Source organism: Patagioenas fasciata, chromosome 1, assembly GCF_037038585.1.
Source record: "Patagioenas fasciata isolate bPatFas1 chromosome 1, bPatFas1.hap1, whole genome shotgun sequence".
NCBI classification, from domain to species: domain Eukaryota; kingdom Metazoa; phylum Chordata; class Aves; order Columbiformes; family Columbidae; genus Patagioenas; species Patagioenas fasciata.
In genome coordinates, this window is record NC_092520.1 from 12,289,794 (window position 1) to 12,312,625 (window position 22,832).

Genomic DNA, 22,832 nt, shown 5'->3' on the forward strand with positions numbered 1-22,832 from the left:
ATTACTTGTTTTTACATCTGCAACAAATATGTAAACAAACCATCATGAATGGTTCTGATGAAAAGTAAAAGTATTGCATTGAATATTAATCGATGCAAGAAAGAGTGATTAGCTCTCTAAAAAAAACCAACTACTGTAGAGAAGAAGTGCTTCAGTATGGGATACCTTAATCCAAACAGTGTGTGTCATAGACATCATCATGTCAGTACTAATACATCACAGAATCTCTAGAATTAAATTTAAGAATCCCCTAACTGGAAACTCCTGCATCCAAAAAGAAGGAATTCAGATTTAGGTCTCATTTTGACCAAAAAAAAAAACAACCAACAACAAACAAACAAATAAAATTCACCCCTGAAATACTCATTAGTGATAGCTTAGTGATGGTATCTTCATTGCCAACTGCTGAACAGCTATTTCCAGTAACAGTCAATTCCTAAACTTCAGTCATCTAATGATAACATGGTCATAAACATGAAAGTAAAATTAGGGAAGCTGTTGCTCTGTACTGAAAATTGTTTCTTGTTTTGGCAGATGGGAAAGAGACTGTATGAATATTCTTTTATACTCTGCACAGAAAAAAAAAAAACAAACTATATATATTAAACAAGAATGACTGGAAAACACCTCCTACACTCAATCTATTTAGTTTACCACAGAGTACACCAACTATAAATTAATTATAGCCTGCCTGCATTAACATGTGAACAAAGAGTGTGGCAAGAAAGGATCCTTAAACCTAAGAGACAAAAGATAAGCAAGCACAGTAACTAAAAGTTGAAACTTGATAAAAGCAACACAGAAAAAGGAAAATTTGTAAAGAGACAAATAAAACAGCATGGGTAATAAGCCACTGGAGACATCTTTATAACCAAGACGGACATGCCTGACACTTCAAGCACTCTTCTCAGCTTTGAAGCAGACACAGCAGGAGTTAACACAGGGTGGTGGTTCCTACTAGTAATTAAAAAAAGATATAAAGAGAAAGAGCCATTTCTAAAACACTGATTCATGGAAAGGTGCCTGGTAAGACCCAAAATACAAAGGGTTCTGGGCCCTTTTCTTCTACTGAAGATGTTAAAGTTGCCAAGCAATTCAGAGTTTCTCATAATACCACATCAGGCTGTTGTACCCTCAGGAGGCAGGTTAATTTATCACTACTCCACAGTTTATCTGCTACAAAGCTGCATAACAAAAGATATCCAGCTCAATTAGTTTAGTTTTCATTCAGGATACTTTCACCTTTCCTTAGCGTCAGCCAGCTGCCTTGCAACTTCTTTCTAGCTCATTAATTGTTATCTCAGATTGAATTTGTTAAAAAATTATAAAAATTACTTCACTGTACAGACAGGGCTTTAATTTAAGCAACTATATCCCAAATGATTACCCTATGTTTCCACGAGTGAAAAATCTAGAATATGTGCTTCTGCAACCAAAACTCATTCACGTCTCTGAGCTGCATATTAACTCTACTGGACATTTCCCAAAATATGTAACTACCCCTACTAGAAAGAATGTAAACAGATTGCAGAGATGGACGAGTGACCAAAAAGTTAATGACTATCTATTAACTGTACTGCAGTAGTACAATAACACACATGTGCACCATGCCACTGAATGGACATTAAGCAGCTGGAACAATTCAAGGAAAAAAATACGTACAGCACACCAATTCAACTCTCATTTCAAGCACGTATTAGACTATATGCACTAATATTTATTTTATATGGAACTTTCTCCTTAAAAACTAGATAGCCATACCAAATCGGATGGAAGAGGTTTCTTCAAATTCAGAGCTCTCATGTACCTGTACTTTCCTTGTCCTTGAAAGACTGTAATTTATGAATTACCTGGCCAGAGCCTGTTGGGTATGGAATAGGTTAGAGGAAAGCAAGACAGAACTACTGCACAAATCATAACAAATTTCAGCTCAGCTTTGTGTACTCCACTTAACTTCGCTTAGACCAATTACATCATTGTTTCCTTAGTAATAAGCTTCAAAGGAAATAAAAGAGTATAAAAAAGAACAAACCTACCTCAAAAAAAAGCAAAACCACACAAAAAAAAACCAACCAACCAACCAACAACAAAACCAACCAACCAAACAAAACAAACAACAAAGCACCAACAAGCAAGGCAAGGCAAATAATAAGGCAAAATAACTGTGTGAAACACATGGTGTTCAACATAATGAGGCATCTTACTCAACACTTGTACCAGTGGTCTTGGTAGTCCTGGATAATTGATTCTGAGTGTCAAAGCTCTCACAGTGTCCAAGAGCTATAGCCAGAATGGTAGTTTGTGCAATTCTTTTACATGCTTCATGTCTTACATTTATGTAATATGCATAATCACAGAATCACAGAATGACAGGGATTGGAAGGGACCTCAAAAGATCATCCAGACCAATTCCCCTGCCAGAGCAGGAACACCCAGATGAGGTTACACAGGAAGGTGTCCAGGTGGGTTTTGAATGTCTGCAGAGCAGGAGATTCCACAACCTCCCTGGGCAGCTGTTCCAGTGTCTGTCACCCTCAATGAGAAGAATTTTCTTATCAAAGTGAAGTGGAACCTCTTGTGTTCCAGCTTGATCCCATTACCCCTTGTCCTACCATTGGTTGTCACAAAGAAGAGCCTGGCTCTAACCGCGTGACACTCACCCTTTATATATTTGAGGTCACCCCTCAGTCTCCTCTTCTCCAAACTAAAGAGTCCCAGCTCCCTCAGCCTTTCCTCATGAGGGAGGTGCTCCACTCCCTTCATCATCTTTGTTGCCCTGCGCTGGACTCTCTCCAGCAGTTCCCTGTCCTTCTTGAACTGAGGGGCCCAGAACTGGATACAATATTCCAGATGTAGTCTCACCAGGGCAGAGTAGAGGGGCAGGAGAACCTCTCCTGACCTACTAACCACCCCCCTTCTCACACACCCCAGGATGCCATGGGCCTTCCTGGCCACAAGGGCCCAGTGCTGGCTCATGGTCATCCTGCTGTCCGCCAGGACCCCCAGGTCCCTTTCCCCTACACTGCTCTCTAATAGGTCATTCCCCAACTTATACTGGAACCTGGGGTTGTTCCTACCCAGATGCAAGACTCTACACTTTCCCTTGTTATATTTCATTAAACGTTTCCCCGCCCAACTCTCCACCCTGTCCAGGTCTCTGGATGGCAGCACAGCCTTCTGGCGTGTCAGCCACTCCTCCCAGCTCGGTGTCATCAGCAAACTTGCTGATAGTACACTCTAGTCCCTCATCCAAATCACTGATGAATATATTGAATAATACCGGCCCCAGTACTGACCCGTGAGGCACTCCACTAGATACAGGCCTCCAACTGGACTCTGCCCCATTGACCACGACTCTCTGGCTTCTTCCCTTCAGCCAGTTCGCAGTCCACCTCACTACCCATTCATCCAGATCACACTCCCTCAATTTAGCTGTGAGGATGCTGTGGGAGACTGTGTCAAATGCCTTACTCAACTATAAAGGTATCCCAGAACTTGCAAGAAGACAGAGGACATCTCTGTCCTAAAAAGTAAGTTAATTTTTGGACCCAAACTGTGGATGTCTCATTTTGCCATCTTGCATAGACTGTTGTTATGAGCCATGCTCTGTATAAACAAACACACGGCCATGCTACTTGTCTCAATTGAAGTATTTTTTTTCTGTAACTTAACACTCATTACCTTTATAGAACTGGTCTGAAATTTGGCAAAGAACCATGATGAAAATAATTTTAAAAAAATGTTCACTAAGAGAATTTTAAAATTGCCTTCCTCCTAAAGAATAGTGAAATAGAATGAAACAGTATGTACTTTTTTAGTTCCATATCCCAAACTGCTGCTTCCCTCCTTTTTTTTCTTTCTGTGGGACATAGTAACAGAACTCAGAGAGTCACAGAATCACAGAATGTCAGGGATTGGAAGGGACCTCAAAAGCTCATCCAGTCCAATCGCCCTGCTGGAGCAGGAACACCCAGATGAGGTTACACAGGAAGGCGTCCAGGTGGGTTTTCAATGTCTCCAGAGTAGGACACTCCACAACCTCCCTGGGCAGCCTGTTCCAGTGTCTGTCACCCTCACTGAGAAGTTTCTTATCAAATTTAAGTGGAACCTTTTGTGTTCTAGTTTGAACCCATTACCCCTTGTCCTACCATTGGTTGTCACAAAGAAGAGCCTGGCTCTAACCTCCTGACACTCACCCTTTATATATTTGTAAACGTTAATGAGGTCACCCCTCAGTCTCTTCTCCAGGCTAAAGAGCCCCAGCTCCCTCAGCCTTTCATCATAAGGGAGATGCTCCACTCCCTTAATCATTCCTATGGTCAGCAATGCCATTACCTGCAATTATAGAACATACTAGATACCAATATAAGCATGACAAACACTTTATGAGATTCAGCTTGAGGACAAAGCTGATGAAGGTAAAAAAATAATATCAGGAAAACAATTTTGGTCTTACTGTGACTCATTATTGGCCACAGTGGAGAACCACCATGAAATCCCATCTGTTTGGGAATGCAATTAAACATACAGAGTTTTCTTCCTCAACCAGTCAGGACTCTGGTGAACTGAAGTCATCATATATCGAGCCCACTCTAATCTGAAAATTTGTTTACATATTTTTTTGCTAAAAACTGTCTTTAATATTAAACAGCAGTTTTTAGCACAGCACAGACATACTTCTGATGTCCTTTGCATTTAAGTGTATTAAATATGAAACGCTGCCCCAAAAATCTGCCAAAATGTTACATAAATTAAGGCATTTCAGTCGTAAGGCAGAGTCAAAGCATCCAGTATATCTACCAAACACCAAAAGGGCCAGACAAGGCAAATTATTAATACCCATGAACAACTCCAGTGAGAAGTTTACAGAAAAAACATCCTTTGTTATCCTCTAGTGCTTTAGGCACCCAGTTCCCTGGTGGCCTGTGCTCAGTCACCTTGTCAAAACTGCCCTCAGATAACACCTGGAAGCAGGAGGTGGGATGTTCAGAGGAAACACTGTGCAAGATATAAAATGTCAAAAGGAGCCTGCTGCAATTTTCAAGCTCATAATTTAAAAGGGACTGCCTGATAGTGTATGGTTATCAGTTACATATGCTTTGTTTTACCACAGGAATCTCCTGCCAATGAGTAATCAGTTTAGAGGACAGTAATGTGATTCAGGACATTTTTTACTGAAGGAAGCAGCACAGTCTAGGTAACCTTACCAGAAAAGCCCATGTGATATAAAATCATAAATTAACTTTGAAGAACAAGACAAAGAATTTTTATTCTGCTGTGTTACAGAACAGTTCTGATCAATGAGCAGTTACTGCAAGTCAAAACACAATATATTCCATCACTTGCTGAACTGAAAAATACACAAAACAGTTAAACACAGAACACGGGGGTTTGTGCTGATATGCAAATCTGATCTCCTCTTTTCTGACTGAATGCCAGAGCCAGCATGAAGAAGAATATGGGATTACATGCCAGGGTAGGATAAAGAAAACAGAGTGAAGAGTAAAATATCCCACATTCGTAAGCAGTAAGTTGTTAATTTGACTCATGTATCATGAAATTGTACTGTAAAGATATTCCCTCTCCTCCTTTCATCTCTTAACTCTAGAATACAACTCTTCTGGTTGTGCCAGGACAAAGGTTTGCGGGGCACAGTGCAAGTCAGATCAAGGAAAAATTCCAGGAATAAAATATAAAATATAATAAAATAAAATAAGGGAAAAAGGAAATTTACAGGATGTAACAGGAAAGAACACACTAATGAACCCTCAAACAAGACTTTGAAAATATAAGGAGTGAATGGGATATCACTCGTGCTACAGCTCCCTTAGGCTTTCTGTAACTGTAGATCAATGTTGCTCATTATCACATCTACACTGTGGTGCCTCAGCAAAGGAAAAAGTACAGACAAATATTCAATAATACTCCATTCAGATCAACCAAGCAGGCACAGCACGGCATCCTATTGCTTTTGGTATTCCCATTAACACAATCTTTTCAACTCTGTGTTGCTGCATATCAAAAGGGAGGAAGGAAGACGTATGTCAATATCCTGAAAATAATGGGGAGATTTTTAACAAAGCATTATATGTTTCCTCTTAACTGGGCAATAGGAAAAAGGAGCATTTTTCCATTTGCCTCTTCCTTCACTTTCCCCTTAGGAATCTTTGGTTCTTACAGAAATTTCAAATCTATGAACCACTGGATAGATGTAAAATGCACAAGGAGTACATGCAAAAATAGCTGCTCCACTCAATGAGCATGACAGAAAATCACTGGCTCGTGTATGACATTCAAGAAGGCACCCCATAAATGACCTTCTTTTCTAAGCCAGTTCATGCATAGAAATATAATGGGACAAAATAATGGAGAGATACAAAGTCATGAACATATTATGAAGTTCACTTTTCATTAGCTAGAGAATGTATATATATATTTGCTATTTTACAAGGAATTTTCATAACACCATTTCATTATATTTGTAAGCATAAAGATGGAAAATACAAAGTGGAACAAAAAATAAAAACAGGCTTTATTATTTTCAAAATTATTGTTAGAAAGGGAAGACGGGATTGAATTGCAAGCAACTGAGCATGATATTCAGCATCACTTCTCACTCCTTCTGAGAAAGATTCATTAAACCAAACGCTAGATTTATTTCTCATCTAAAGTGCTTCAGTAGGCTGAAGAAGGAAACAAGCACTTCATTGGACCAATTCAACTCATCCAGGAGCAAATATATAAAACAGATCAGACTAACCGTGCCCTTCCAAGCACCTTTTCTCTGCCCGCTTACACGGACTTGAGCCGCGATGCTCATTGCAGGTGCAGAGGTCCAGGACTTCTGCACGCTAAACTCGGTGGCTCTTAACCCATGTAGCACCTTCTCTCTTACACTGTGCATCACCTAAAATCTTCAGAGCACAGACTGACACGTAGGTTTACACTGTGAATGGCATCACAGATCTTCACCTTGCACTTCACAGTAAGTGTCGCTGTAGTATTAATAACTAAAAATAGGCATAGCCTGGAAATTTTTATTCACTGTATTTACTTAAGATATGAGTTAGAAAAGAATCATCAAACTCTTCAAACAGAACATAATTCCCTTTTTTTTCTTTCCTGTTTCTCTTTGCACTAAGAATAGAATAGAATAGAATAGAATAGAATAGAATAGAATAGAATAGAATAGAATAGAATAGAATAGAATAGAACTGTTTCAGTTGGAAAAGACCCTCAGGATCATCAAGTCCAACCATAATCTAACTCTGGCACTAAACCATGTCCCTAAGAACCTCATCTAAACGCCTTTTAAACACCTCCCGGGATGGTGACTCCACCACTTCCCTGGGCAGCCTGTTCCAATGCCTGACAACCTTTTCCATGAAGAATTTTTTCTTAATATCCAATCTAAACCTCCCCTGGTGCAACTTGAGGCCATTTCCTCTTGTCCTTTCACTTGCTACTTGGGAGAAGAGACCAACACCCTCCATGCTACAACCTCCTTTCAGGCAGTTGCAGACAGCGATAAGGTCTCCCCTCAGCCTCCTTTTCTCCAGGCTGAACAGCCCCAGCTCCCTCAGCTGCTCCTCATAAAAACATCTAAACTACACAAACATACAATAAGGCTTAGTTTTGACAATGCTTTTAAAACACTTTTCATCATGTATAAAGTGATCTTGTTAATATATTTAAAGAAGCTATATCCTATGCACGAATCCTTGTTGATAACCAGATATAAACCACCTAGATATATAGATTCTATATTACCATATATAATTTTAGTATTATACACTAGCATCCAAATTCGCTGCACCGTTTCTGTTACTATACTCCCTTTCATTGCAGTACTTGACCATCTCCTAGTAAATACATGAAACACATGCATATGGCTTTGGAACTCTTCTAAATACTAAATATTACATCCAGCAGGATCTACTGAGTTCTTCAAGTAACAAAGAATGTTGCAGCTTAAAACCAAATTCATCTCTCCTGAATAGTGGCAGTGCAACTGAGCATGTGTGTTATATGTGTTACTCCTTCTCATCAAGCTTAGAAGTGTATCAAGAAATTGACTATACTAGAATTTCCTTTAGGATTAAAAAAAAAAAAAAAAAAAGTTAAATTTATGTCTTTTTTTTTTTTTTTCTTCCCCAAAAGGTTCAAGATATAAATTTAGACAACACCAGCAGGTGGAGGGAGGCGATTCTGCCCCTCTGCTCCGCTCTGGTGAGACCCCACCTGGAGTCCTGTGTCCAGCTCTGGAGCCCTCAGTGCAGGAAAGACATGGACCTGTTGGAGAGGGGCCAGAGGAGCCACAGAAATGATCAGAGGCTGGAACAGCTCTGCTGGGAGGACAGGCTGGGAGAGCTGGGGTTGTTCAGCCTGGAGAAGAGAAGGCTCCGGGGAGACCTCATTGCGGCCTTTCAATGCTTAAAATGGGTCTGTAAGATGGATGGGGACAGATTTTTTAGTAGGGCCTGTTGTGATAGGACAAGAGGCAATGGTTTTAAACTAAAGCAGGGGAGATTCAGGCCAGACATAAGGAAGAAGTTTTTTACACTGAGGGTGGTGAAACCCTGACCCAAGTTGCCCAGAGAGGTGGTGGATGCCCCATACCTGGAAACATTCTGGCCAGGCTGGACGGGGCTCTGAGCAACCTGATCTGGGTGAAGATGTCCCTGCTCATGGCATGGGGTTGGACAAGATGAGCTTTGAAGGTCCCTTCCAACCCCAACTGTTCTATGATTCTCTGTATAGGAAAACCCCATGTGGAATTACATAAATTAAAATTATATTGATATTGAAACCTGTCAGATGGAATCAGGTATATAACTCAGAGAATAAATTTCATCTCATTTAAAATGACACATGTACAAGCTGAACTTGTACATGTAGGAGTGTGGTGCCACCAGCTCTGCCTTCGGTGTAGGGCACAGACCGGGCCCACCTGAGTGCTCCCCCAGCACTGTCAGTGCCACCCAGCCAGCACCAGCCCCAGGAACCTGGCCAGGATCAGCGCCTGCCACTAAATCCATACAGCACTACAGAAAACGCAGCTCTCTAATTAGAAATCAGAAAAATAAACGTCATCAAAATTCATATTTAAAAGTGGCAAAAGCAAGCTGGAATAGATGACATTTTAACATTTTGCAAAGTAGCATGTAAAAGGAACCGCAAATTAAAAAAAAGAAGTCTCTGCTATAGTCCAATTTTCAATTAAAACACCATAGTGTTCTTTACAAGAATTCCTGCAGAGTTGTAAAATACTTATTTAATGAAAACACTAAACTGTGGCAAGTAATAAGGTCTGTTTAATAGGAAATAATTACTGCCTCAGAATAGGATCAGCTACATCAGAGTACATAAATGTGCTGCCAAACTATTTCTTCTAATAATAAAACAAGTATCTCAAAAAGAAAAAAGCAAGCAAATTTTATGACAGATATTCCTGTTAATTTAAAATATTTTTATTTTTACTTTTTACTAATCTTCTAAAACTTTCTATTTTTCATCTCAATCACAAAGCCCATGGGTTTCTTCCTCTCCCATACCTACAGAAAATTCTCGACAACAGCTGCACTTTAAAATCTGAATTTATCCACAAAATCCTGATTAATACCTGAATCAAAGAAGGTCCAATCAACACAGCAGTAATTAAAAATAAATAAATAAATGAAGCGGTACACATTTAAAGTTTTCAATAATTTACTTCCCAAACTTAACTCTCTAGATGAGGTTTTAAAAATACGACCAATCACAAGTAATATCTTGTTGGGTCCATATCCAAGTCACTGCTAAAGAAGATCCAATGCCAGCTGAAGCAAAGGACCAAAAGGAAGAGCTAAAGCAGTTGGCTTCAGAAGGCTTTGATGAATACTAACATTAGAACATTCTGCTGGACCCTACAGCTACTTCTGGAGCAATGCTCGTTTTTGAAAGAAAATCCCCAACCCATTATCTCATACAACTTATATTCACAAATTAATGTCTCTAGAACAACCAGCAATAAAAAGCAGTTGTAGCACAATTCAAATAAACCATAACATTTAACCACTAATCATAATCCATAGACATTTGTTATATTTACATTAAAATTAGGTTAAAAAGAAAAAAGTTAATACTTGTACCATGAGAAAGAACATTAGTTATTGTAGGTACATAAAGTGATGCCTGCACAGGGACAATTTATAAGATGTGCTATAATTCATAATGGCACAACAAAACAAAGAAATCATAATCAGGTTGTAACCTTGATAGCAAGAGATCTGCTCTTCTTGCAAAGATACTCAAATAGTTTGGAAGAACCTGGATTTCACGTATATATTTCTCATGTCTAAGCATATACCTAGAAAACACACACTGATGCTTGTTCTCATCTTTCAGCTGAAAACCACAGCATAGGATTTTCTAGTAGGAAATAAAGATTATGCTCATCAGCCACCCATATCCAAGAAAAAAATATACAAACCTACACTTAAAAAAAGAAAAGAACTAATTAATCAAATATTTAATTTTATTCCTTTGACATTTCGCAAACAACTTTGTGATTTAAAAAAAATCAAGATGGGATTTAGAATATTTGTGTGGACTGTTTAAAGGCCCTTTGAAGTGGGGTTAAGTAGAAAATAGTTAACTATTCAATTTCTTTGCCAATATTACCCTTTAACATGAAAAAACTCTTATTAAAAGTATTCTTTGTCTAATGATTGATACACAAACCACTCCCATATAAATGATTATCACTTAATCCTAAAAGCATATATTGAAATCTGTACAGATCTTAAAATTCCTTCATGTTACCACTGCTGCAGCTGCTCTGAGCAAGTGTTTTATTGGTACAGTGTAAGATGCCTGGTAAACATCATGGTATCTTGTGTCTAATTGTTCAGCATCAAGAACTGTTCTTTCCTAAAACCAGGTTCAGTTAAAATGGGGAAACATTTAGACAAGCATCACTGATAAGTTCAACTGAACAATGCATTTATTCTCTTGGTAAAATTACACACAAAGCTCAGGCTAATTTTTTTAATGGAAAGCAGCTCAATAACAGCTCAGTTCACGCTCAGCTGGATCAGCCATTCAATTAAATTTGTTTCATTTCAAGCTGACAATCAGAACAGCTGACAATTCAACCAATATTTCCATATCCACACTCAAACGCAGTATTTCTCAATTTTCATTTTAACAGGAGCACTCTGGCTGCAGGAATGGAGCCCCAAATTAAGCTATTAAATAAATCTATATTTCTTTTGTGGATGAAAGATACTGTTAAGTCTCAGCTCCAGCTTTCTCCATTATATTTGCTGATGGTCTTCATCAGCTTTTAGCAATTCACACACAAAAAAAAGTCACTACTATCTTGAAACTAACGCAACACATTCTTTAAAAACTAAAGTACTGCTTAAATTGTTCTTTTCTATTTATTCCTTTACTTCTTCATTGATTTGGTGCCACCATTCAGATGAAAACAATTTTCTCAATAATTCATTGTATTTTAATTCTTCCAACACCTCCAGTAAGCACAATTCAATGTTACTGCCTCTCTAGCAGAAGACATGAATAAGCCTTTGCTAGAGAGTGAGAAATTTACATTTGCATTCTAATACAAACTTATATTCTTGCCCCATCTTGAATTTTTTAATCACAATCTCCACTGAGAGGCACCAATAGAAGTGAATATATTTGATGCTATTTAGCATCAATAGTGAAGTTGATGATCTCCAGGTCTCCTTTCAATCTCCAATGTGCTCAGCATATTTTGAAGCTGTTAACACAGGAGAATTAAGTGTTTAGGCTCACCAAAACCTCTCCAAACTCTACCCTCCCACAATTACCACGATTCCAGTGCCAGGTAAGCAGGGAAGAATAAAAGACTCTCATGATGTAATGGCAGCTTATTTCAAGCAATGCACTAAAAGGACTCATTTGGGTAGCTTTTTGACTTATTCTCCCAGACAAACTGGTGTTTCAAATGATAAAAGTAAAACTTACACTGTTCTATGTAAAGACATCAACAAAGCTTTTAAAAATTCAGCCAACATGGCCCAAGTTCCTCCAGAAGTAAATGAAAAAGCTTCACATTCAAATGATCAATCCCAGCGTGCAGTAGCCACAATCCCATCACATAACAGGCTCAACGAAGGGCTGAACCACCACCACAGTGGCCAACCTGTATCCAAGCAGATGCAGCAAACACAGGTCCAAACTATTTTAGTAGCATGTTTTAAAGATGTAAAATCTGGGTAAATATTTTCAACATTATAAAACTTTCACCTTGACAGATATTTCAAAGTACTGAAGTTATTTGACATTCAAATACCACAACACTAAAGCAAAGTCTGTGAGAAAAACAAATGAAAAACATTTACACTTCAAATAAAAATACATATACAACAGTAACAGAACCTGTTGAAACTATAAGGATGTGGTTGTACTATTTGAGCACAATCAGATTTTCTGTCTTCTTATGTCTCTGTTACAATGAGATGAACTGACGCACCAAAGGACAAAGCTGGCAAGTCATCAGGAAGCTGCTGGAGACCCATGCCTGGAGGACTCCTGTGGTGGTGAACTTCCAAGCACAACCTGAGGACAGCCAGTGAGCAGCTACATAACACTGCGCCTCCATACTTCTTCTCAGTGCTTTCCAAATCCTATGGTGACTCTCATCCCAATCCTTCTGTCGGTATGTGTTCCTAATTTCAAACTTTGCCCCCCCACAGTGACGCTTAGTCCAGCTTTCAAACATACTTCTGCCTAGCTAGAATCGGAGAACAGTTTGGGTTTGGAAGGGATCTTCAAAGCTCCTCTAGTCCAACATCCCTGCCATGAGCAGGGACATCCTTCAACCAGATCAGGTTGCTCAGAGTCCCATCCAGCCTGGCCTGGAATGTCTCCAGGGATGGGGCATCCACCACCTCTCTAGGCAACCTGGGCCAGGGTCTCACCACCCTCAGTGTAAAAAATTTCTTCCTCATGTCTGGCCTGAATCTCCCCTCTTTTAGTTTAAAACCATCACCCCTTGTCCTATTGCAATACACCCTACAAGACCAGCTCCCACCTGCTTTCAATAACTACCAAACTGAGTCTCCAGCTCTAGTCTAGACTTCAAACACAAGCCTAGCTCATCCCTCCAGTCAGTTCACAAGGTGCTCCCTTGGATTTGTAAAACAATATTTTAGTGTTACGATTTATCAAGTATGGTGTTATCTTCCAACTTGCTACACCATACATGGTGAAATCCAAGTGAAGGTGAAGAAATGTATGTCTCTTGAAATGAAATGGAGAGATATGTTCAGTATCAAATGAACAGGAAGCTCTCCCTGTCCTTCCTTTTTCTTCAAATTCAAAAGTATCTGACTTGCATTTTTACCCTTGCAATACTAAGATGCTACTTTAATACTAAATTGTAAGAAGGGAGACAGGCAGTAGAGAACAAGGTCTGTCAAGTCATTTGCACTCACTGACTCCATGTCCAAAAAGTACAATCAAGGGGCTATAACCAAAGGAAAAGCACGTTTTTGCCAGTCTAGCACTCTCTCAGCTAAAATATCCTGTAGTATTTGCTTTTACCTTGAATAATAGAGTGTCAGAGTTTTGAAAAAGCTGCTAAGAACAGATGTGAAATTCAGACAGCTACTGCAAACATTGTTCTTAAATCTGTCTGTAACTGTCTTTCCTGGATGGTAAAAACCAATCTTTTGAAGAGCTTTAACTACCAATTCTCTCTAGATAAAGCATCCAGGTGATCTCACTGCTCGTTGGGAAGTGGTCAGTGAGCAAAGCCTGACCTAATCCCAGAGCAACATCCAGCCAGGCCAGCCCCATAGCTCCCCATGGCTCAGGAGGGCTGGGCTCAGACTGGTGCCATCAAGGGCCAAGTGTATTTTTCATAGCACATTTCAGATAAAGTCTCTTTTGTGAAACACGGAAGCAGAAATCTAAAAATACATAATATACTTGTGATCATTCTCCTGCAATGCTGAGTGGCTACAAGTGAGGGAGTAAATAATGAAAAACCATAAGCAAGGCAAATGGTTCTTCTGAATTCATGTTACATCTCCAGTCATTTGTCAAGTTCTTACTTAAAACAAACCCTACCAGACAAAACAAAACAAAATAAAACACTTCAGCATATGATTTTTCCCAGCAAAGTTTCTGATATACTGCAACAATAAAACAATGACCTCATTGATTTTTATTTGAGAAATGCAGAAGCCCCAAAAATTAGTAATAATTGATTTTTCAAGTCTTCTCTTAATAAGCTAATGTGTTATCAGTAACACAGCTGAAGTTCCTTGTTTTGGAGAATTATTTTCAAGCAGGCAGAGTCCCTTTAATCAGCGTATGACCTCTGAATTGTCCAGACATTACAACATATTCTGTCACTGATACCAAAATAATTTCATTTCTAAAACTCAATTTGAAAAGTTTTGGATTTTTTCTGTCTAAAAAATGTGTTTTTAAACCTATTCACCACAGGCTTCTCATCAGACACATCTCTGAAAGAATCTTTTACCTATAAACTCTCAAAACCTTTCGTTTGGATCTACAAGAATTTTAGCTTTTCAAATATATTGTGGTATTGTTACCGTGGCAGGTTGTAAGGGGCACATAAAGGGCAACAGAGAATGAGGAGAAGTTGAGGGCCTCATGACACCAAAATGTGCTTAAGACTTGAGAGCTTACTGGGGTCTTAGAGAGATACTGAAAAGCATTTTGCATCCTGAAGCATTTTGATCTAGACGTCCCTGTGCTATTACAACAGCTTTTCATCTATCCTGAATCTTAAAATCTTAACAGGTTCGCTCTGCACCATGAACACTTGGAGCAGAGCACAGGCTCTGTGGTGCTTCAGGAGATTTGCTCTTCAGTGTTCAAGAAAGCTTTTCACATTGATTTTCTTTTTATTTCACATAGTAGATGTTTTTTCAGATCAGGAAGTTATTAGATCAATGGTATTTCCCTTTGCTTATTGCAGTAATTAAATTGCACCAACATTAAACTGATTCTCTCAATAGACTTGACCTTAAGAAGATCCAGTGCATTAGCTGCTGGTCAGTACTCAACAACAGAACATAGTCAACAAAACCTAAACTCTTATTTTTCCAGCTCTATTTCCCCCCTAAAATACAAGGTTTAGCATATTTGGCTTGCTTGGCGTTTTTTATTAACTTTTTTTTTTAGGGCAATCAGCTCATTTCAGTACAAATTATGTACTGAAAAAAATTTTATAACATTTTTAAGACAAGCTTCATATGATATTCAGCATTTTTGAGGGGAGCTGCTGGGAACCTAAACTTCCTCCTCAGTTCATGATCTTCAGGATTATCAATTCCTAAATGAGCCCATGCTCACTGCTCAGTGAGCACCGCTGATTACTACTACTGTCTGTGGTACCCAGAGTACCTGTGAGAAAGGCAGGGGCACAGCAGGAGGGATGGGAAGAGTTGGGATGAGTGATAAAAACAAAAGTATTAACAGACACCAACAGCAGAGATACAAAACTACTTTGGAGTGTCATTGTCCTGGTTTTGTTAAAAACAAGTTTCTCTTTTAGTGAATTTGCCTGTCAGCTAAAGCCTTCATGTTAGTTGCATTTTCCTGGAGAACCCAACACATGTTTTGGTTAAACCTAGCAATGGAATGCAAACTTATTGATAAGCATGGATGGACATCTCGCGAGAGGGGCAACGAGAAAACTGATGACCGAGAGACTGACCAACGGTGTATAACATTCCATTCACGTGAATACTTTATATAAAAGTGGGAGATCACGAGGATCTCGTCCCTTTTTTCCCTTTTTCTTTCCCTTCTGCTTATGGCCAACATTAGGAGAGGACCTTGCTGGTCGTCCCTGCGAACTGAGGCCTAGTGACAGACTGAATCCAGCTCCGGTTGGCTACAGAGTCTAATCCAGGACTTTGGGTGCTGGCTCTGCAGTTGCTGAGACTTACAAGATTGGTTTTGTATATTTTGTATTATTTTCTCTATTCTTATTAGTAGCATTAGTAAAACATCTTTAACTTTTCCAACTCTCTTCTCTCTGTCCTTCTTTCCTTCCCGATCGCCTGTCCTGAGAGGGAAGGGGGGAGAGGGAGGGGCAAAAAGGGGGAAAGTGGGGGGGGAGGAGGTTAACAATACATCTGCCAGGGTTTGATTGTCACCCCGCAATCTTAACCCTCGACAGTCATCATCTAAAATAAGTGGCCCTCCATGAACTCTCTGCCCAGGCATCCATGTTTGCCAGTGCTATTTTATGGATACAGAGCAGCACATTTTAGGCTTAATCCTCAAGCTGACAAAACAGAAGAAGTATTTCTGCCTGAGCAGCATGTACTGCAGATCACATAGACAAATGCTGACATGAAACAGCAATGTGTGTCTATTACTTAAAAACTTAAGAAAACTATTTTCAGGTTGGCAGCTTTCAAGTATTATTGGCAAAAGACATAGTTGCCAAATAATTGGTCACACCTACTAAAAAATGTGTGGTTAAAATACAAACACAACATTAGATTCACTTGCTCATGACAGTCAAAACACACTGAATCACTGAAATAAAATGTCAGGTTTGCTAGCCTCTGGAAAAATAGATAATAAAACATGTATTGAAATAAACAGGCCCAAACAATGCATAATAACAAGCTTTTTTATGGATGTTCTGCACATACTTACAAGTTGAGCAGACTAAAAGTGCTCTCACCACAAGCTCACTGAGTAACTTCCACTTCTGTTCCACTTTGGAGGTGACAGATGGAATGATAATCTCTGCAGGCACGTAGTACTGAATCGAATAGGTCACAAAAATCCCGAAGGAGTAGAGAATTTTTACAGACTGATATAACCTGTTGAAAACATTTACACACATTCATGTAAGTTGCAAACTCTTCATAAAAAATTAGCTTGCTAATAGTAAAAGTACTACTTCCCCCAGCAAACAAGACAATAACATTAGCCTCTTGCAAGTTATAACTGCCTACGAAATTGCAGACAATAAGCATATTACCAAATACGGACCACAAAAAAATCAATATCATGCAAACATAAGTGAATAAACTTAAGAATAGGTTTAAACATCAGGCTGTTATTTGGGAAAAGAAAATTCCAGATTCACATAAAATATAATCTGTACATTGATAAACCTTTCACAGTGGCAATAAACATTAGACATTTTAAAGACTAATCAAGAGCCACAGAATCATAGTTTGGGTTTGGAAGGGACCTTCAAATCTCATCCAGTCCAACCCCCTGCCATGAGCAGGGACATCTTCACCCAGATCAGGTCGCTCAGAGCCCCGTCCAGCCTGGCCTTGAATGTCTCCAGGGATGGGGCATCCACCACCTCTCTGGGCAACCTGGGCCAGTGTCTCACCACCCTCACTGTTACACACCCTTCTAAAAAGTCTGTCCCCATCTTTCTTATAGGCCCCTTTTAAGTACTGAAAGGCTGAACACCCCCAGCTCCCCCAGCCTGTCCTCCCAGCAGAGCTGTTCCAGCCTCTGATCATTTCTGTGGCTCCTCTGGCCCCTCTCCAACAGGTCCATGTCTTTCCTGCACTGAGGGCTCCAGAGCTGGACACAGGACTCCAGGTGGGGTCTCACCAGAGCGGAGCAGAGGGGCAGAATCACCTCCCTCCACCTGCTGGCCATGCTCCTTCTGCTACAGCCCCAGATACAATTGGCCTTCTGGGCTGCAAGTGCACATTGCCAGCTTGTGTCCAATCTTTCATCCACCAGTACCCCCAAGTCCTTATTGGGGGCTGCTCTGACCCAGACACAAATATCGTCCAGATTTCTGTATATTCACGAAATATCTCTAAAATTATTTTCCACACTGGGAAAAGGGCATTTTATTAATTAAAACTGGAAGGAGTACCATCTAAGGCTAGAAAATATTCATGAACAAATTTGCTTGCTGTCCACACTGTCCTCTTCCAAACCCCTAGGTACAGAACACCATTAAATCACTGTGCCATGCCACAGTATGTCACAGGCTTTAGAACAAGACAAAGGAGAACTAAGTTCTACAGCTCCAAATATTGCCAACCTTTGTGCCAGTGGTGGACTGGCAGGGTACATTACTAAGAAAAAGAAATTGGAAAAACAAGGTATGTATGTGTAGAAGAGAGCTCATTCAGATGCAGGAATGTCTTTCCTAACATACAGGTCTAGAGTTGGTGTAACTAGACAAATGTTTTAGCGATCAAGAATTTTTTTGTTGCTGTTGTTGTTGGTTTTTGTTTTGTGGTGGTGGTGGTGTTGTTTTTAAGAGACTGTGCATTTTGTTGAATAGCTACTTTAGGATGGCTTTAAATTCTGTGCCAAACAAAGACAAGCTGCTGTCTTGCACCACTCCAAGAATCCAGCTACACAAGAAGCAAAATTATCTCTACACAGACTGGTAAAAGGTACAAGGCACATTTTAAGAAAAGGGAAGACTTTCTACTCTCATTAATCTCTTTCTATTCTGTATTATTCCACCCTGCGTATCATCACAGTATAGACAAAAATGTTCACAAAATGCAACACAGTGGGCAATTTCTTCATAACCAAAAAATACTCAGTTACATTTAACTTCTTTCTGCCTGAATTGGTTCAAAATACTATTTACTATTCCAAAAGTATTAACTGAATTCAGATAACCCAGCTTAAATCTTTATGTATTTTTTTTCAGATCTGTGAAGAACCAGAAAACCCTATCCTGTGAGTAAAGGTAAAGATTATTAGTATTTATCAGGAAAAAACCCTGTCATATCAAAGATAAAGACAAAAAAAAAAATCAAGGAAAAAATGTTCATATCCACCCTCATATATACTATATCTTGGTAAGAAATACAATAAAAGCAGCTGTGAGGCTCAGGTATAAAATAAGGAAAATATTCTTTAAAAAATGCCTGAACAGGTTGGCAGTCAAACATCTACATAATTTTGCATGTGCATTTTGCTTCCTCATATATGTTGGAAAATAACCAACATATTTGCACTGTATTGCCAAATTTTAGATAACAAATACCTTCCCCCCCCCCTTAAGAGAATTAAGTCTTTTTAGATATCATGCTCATGCTCTCATCTCAAATCCATTGCGATTTAGTTGCAGCATCACAGTTTTTCCTTCATGATCTATCTGAAGGTTTTCCTACATCTCCAGCTTTCTGTAAACAAAATGCCTGCAGATCTATTCCAAGAGAATGTCTCAGAGAAATTAGTTTGAGAACTTAAGATCTCAAAAACTATAGTACATATTCAAAAACAAATGAAGCATGGACACTTTTACCTCTGTAATTTGTACCTGAACGAACAAGTGATGAAGAATTATCCAGGCCACCAACAGTTCTAAATTCAGATGCATTTTTAATCCATGCTGCATAAACCACAAGCATTTGTTATAGGTCTGCTTGCAGCCAACTGATACAAGTTATGAGTCTCTTGGTATAGTTTTGTTTCTAAGAATGCAAATAAGAACATCATCAAAGCTTTTGGCTAATGCTTTGGTTCGTTTGCTCTGGAGTGTTGTCTGTTCACAAATAAGAGAGGAAATATTTGTCACAAATAACCTTTAGCAACAGAAGATGGTGCTAAGCAGACCAAAGCACTAAATCCTTTTTTTGCATTAGTCCTCAAAAAGAGTTTCAAGTGCAAAAAGAAAGACAGGCAACTGCATGAGTAAGAAAAGAAAAGCAGAGGCAAGAGTAGAGCAAGAACAACTTAGACCCTTGTCTCTGTATCTCAGTCTGGCAGGGGTCGCTCAGAGCGTACTCCCTTTGATTATCACCGTCTGTATCTCTTATTAGTAAATAAAATCTGGTCATGACTGCTATTGGCCCCTTGTAGACAAATGGCAGATCACGGCAAAATTTGCATCCATACAGCTCAGCTCATTCCCACCACATCAGGAGGCCTCCATCATCCTTTCTTGTGCCTTTAGAAGGAAGCATTGAACATGCAGTCACTGATGGCCTTGGTACACGGGAGTGTTTTTGAGCAGGGGAATACAGCTGATCAACTTGAATAACCTTTTCAGCCCTGTCTTAGGTGCTTCTTATCTCACAGCTGCAAGCCAGTTCATCAGGCTTTCAATATTTGACCATACCAAAACAAACAAACAAACAAAAAAATCAGCTTTTTTATTAGCTGAAAAAAATATACAGAAGGAATTAGAAGTGTTTATATGGGGGAAAAAATAGCACTGACTAAAAATACATTTTGACTAACGGGTCCTAAATTATTTGTATCAAAGGTTTGACCATCACTATACACAACTCAATAAATTCCCAAAGCCACATTCAAAGGGACAGAAAAACTATTACATCATGTTACATGGTGACATAACGGTGTAGCTACTTGAGAAGCCACTGCTTTGGTGACACACTTTTTGATTGCTGAGCAGCTTTAGGAAATTGGGAGGATAAACAGAGTCATTTTTCTATCAGCTCTGTATCACTGTCCTTATTGCAGAAGCTTAGATGGATTTTAGTTAGTTAACAAAGATAAAAACTGTCCAGCTACTCACAATTAGCCTGTAATCCTCAGGCTTCAGATTACCCCAAATCTTTAAGAAAATAATTTTTAAAAGGTATTCAAAACCAGGATTCAACATTTTAAACACACAGTAGTTCAAAGTAAGCATCTCTATTATCCATTTTTCTAGCTTTACAAGGATTCAAATTTTTCAGGAAACCAATCTTTATATTATTTAAGTGATTTTACTAGTATTTATATTATAGTCCAATCAGATGAAGATGGTTACTTAGGTTACCCTTTAAAAAATTCTAAATCATTCATATATGCTAGAAGAAGTTAGCAAAGTCTGCCTCTTCAATTCTATACATTTTAGATTTTGTTGTACCTCTTTAAATGGAAAAACATTGGAAACTAGTGTAACAAAACTTACGTATCACTACAGCTAGACCCAACAGGGCATTCATTATTCTAAGCTTCCACTTGAACTAGTACCGCGTGATATCTTGTTGAACTTCAATATACTATAATACTTGTATGGTAGCCAACCGTTGGCATTCACAGTAAGGGAATTGTTCCACAAAGTCCGTCACTTGTATCTTAACAAAGAAAAGATGATGGAAAGAACCTTCAGCCTCAAGAAGATGAGACCCCAGCCAAGGACAAAGAAGAAATTGTTTACAATATGGTTGGTGAGACACTGGCACAGGTCGTCCATCAAAGCTGTGGATGCCCCATCCCTGAAGTGTTCGAGGTCAGGTTGGATAGGGCACCGAGCAACTTGGTCCAGGGCAAGGTATCCTGCCCATGGCAAAGGGGTTGGAACTAGATGATCTTTAGAAGTTCCCTCCAACCTAAACTGTTCTGTGACAACCTAACCAAGGACACTACTAAGTACTAAAGCAGAAATTTCCCATAATGTGTATTTGCAGATGTCACAGGACTTGGTTTGAACTGAACGTGACAATAATGATGCACTTTTTGATTATAAATATGTGCTGATTTAGGCAAGTGGTGCAACTCCTTGGATTGGGTCAGGAGGCATTTCACGATCATTAATAAATCAGGTAAACTACACTCTGTGTCTGTGTGTCCTCTCTTAAATCAGCAGCAAACTGAGTAAAGAGATTCATGTCACTAGGTATTCTGCATACATAGAATCATAGAATTAGAGAATCATTTTGGTTGGAAGAGACCCTCAAGATCATTGACAACTATAACCTAACTCTAGCACTAAACCATGTCCCTAAGAGCCTCTTAAGAACTTCTGAGGACACGGAAAAAATTACTAAGATATTCTAAACAGCTAAATATACCTGAATGTAAAAAAAGAAAAATTATTTAATGCAGTAAAATATAATACTTTGATTCCAGAAAGAGGTTGTTAAAGATCAGCAAAAATAAGCTGAAAACTACCCTCTTTTCATAAAGTCAATTTTTGACATATTCTAATTATAATAATCTGTTACACTCAGTGACAATTTGTACTCTAAAGCACAATCTAAACTAGAAGTGCAACAAGCCTCTTCTCCAAAACCTCAAATCTAGCAGAATGTTTTTAGAATATGCGCAGCCCTCTATTTAAATTAAACTTAAGGGCTTAACTGGTCTAGGGCCTGTGTATGCCTTCTGGTCAATGTATCTGTAGAGAACATAAAATAAAACCCAGAAAGTAGCAGAATTTTGATTTTATCAGGAAAAGTTTATTTTTAAAACAGGAATTGTCCAGCTGGAATTAAACACATAAGCCGAATCTCACTGCTTAGCTATATTCCAGGGTCTTTCACACGGTCACTTTCTTTAAAAAACTCGCTGGTTCCTTGCGCTTTTCTAGTTCAATCCAGCTGCTGTTTTTCATGTGAGAACTAAATAACAAGATATTGTCCTGTGGTTCTCTGGAAATTTGTCTTGCCAGAGCAGTTAACTGCACACATTTGCTCGCAGGTCCCGTGCCAGGTAGGCTGCACAGCAATGGCCTAGTACATCACAACCCATGGCCCTACCACCCTGCTGCCTCTACTTCTAATTTTGTTTAGTGCTCTGGGGAATTATACCATCCAGGGGGAGACAAAAACAGATGACTTTGTTATCGCTATATATGTGCCCTGAGCAGCTCTGAGGTTATTAAACTCATAATGCCAGTTTCTCCACCTTATAGAACACCAGTTTCCATCTCTTTTATTATCTCTTTCTTTGCATTAGGTCTGTAAAGCCATCGGAATAAATATCATCTGATCACCACATCTGCACTGTAGCCAAGAGCTATTTGAAAACTCTTATTTCAGCACGCCTGCTAGACAGCAGGGCTGCAGAATAAAGCAGAATATTACAGCAGAATAAAATTCATCCTGTTGCTTGCATGAGCGCAA

General features: G+C 39.0%; 1 protein-coding gene across 4 annotated transcripts in view; it reads right to left on the reverse strand.

The window, feature by feature from the left end:
- SLC36A4 (solute carrier family 36 member 4) overlaps positions 1-22,832 on the reverse strand; it is a 110,077-nt gene that overhangs the window by 39,357 nt on the left and 47,888 nt on the right. For all 4 annotated transcript variants that reach the window (XM_065850935.2, XM_065850945.2, XM_065850952.2 and 1 more), the window contains one exon: positions 16,681-16,850. In XM_065850935.2, the coding sequence (XP_065707007.1) occupies positions 16,681-16,850 (170 nt within the window). The remainder of the gene's footprint in view (positions 1-16,680; positions 16,851-22,832) is intronic.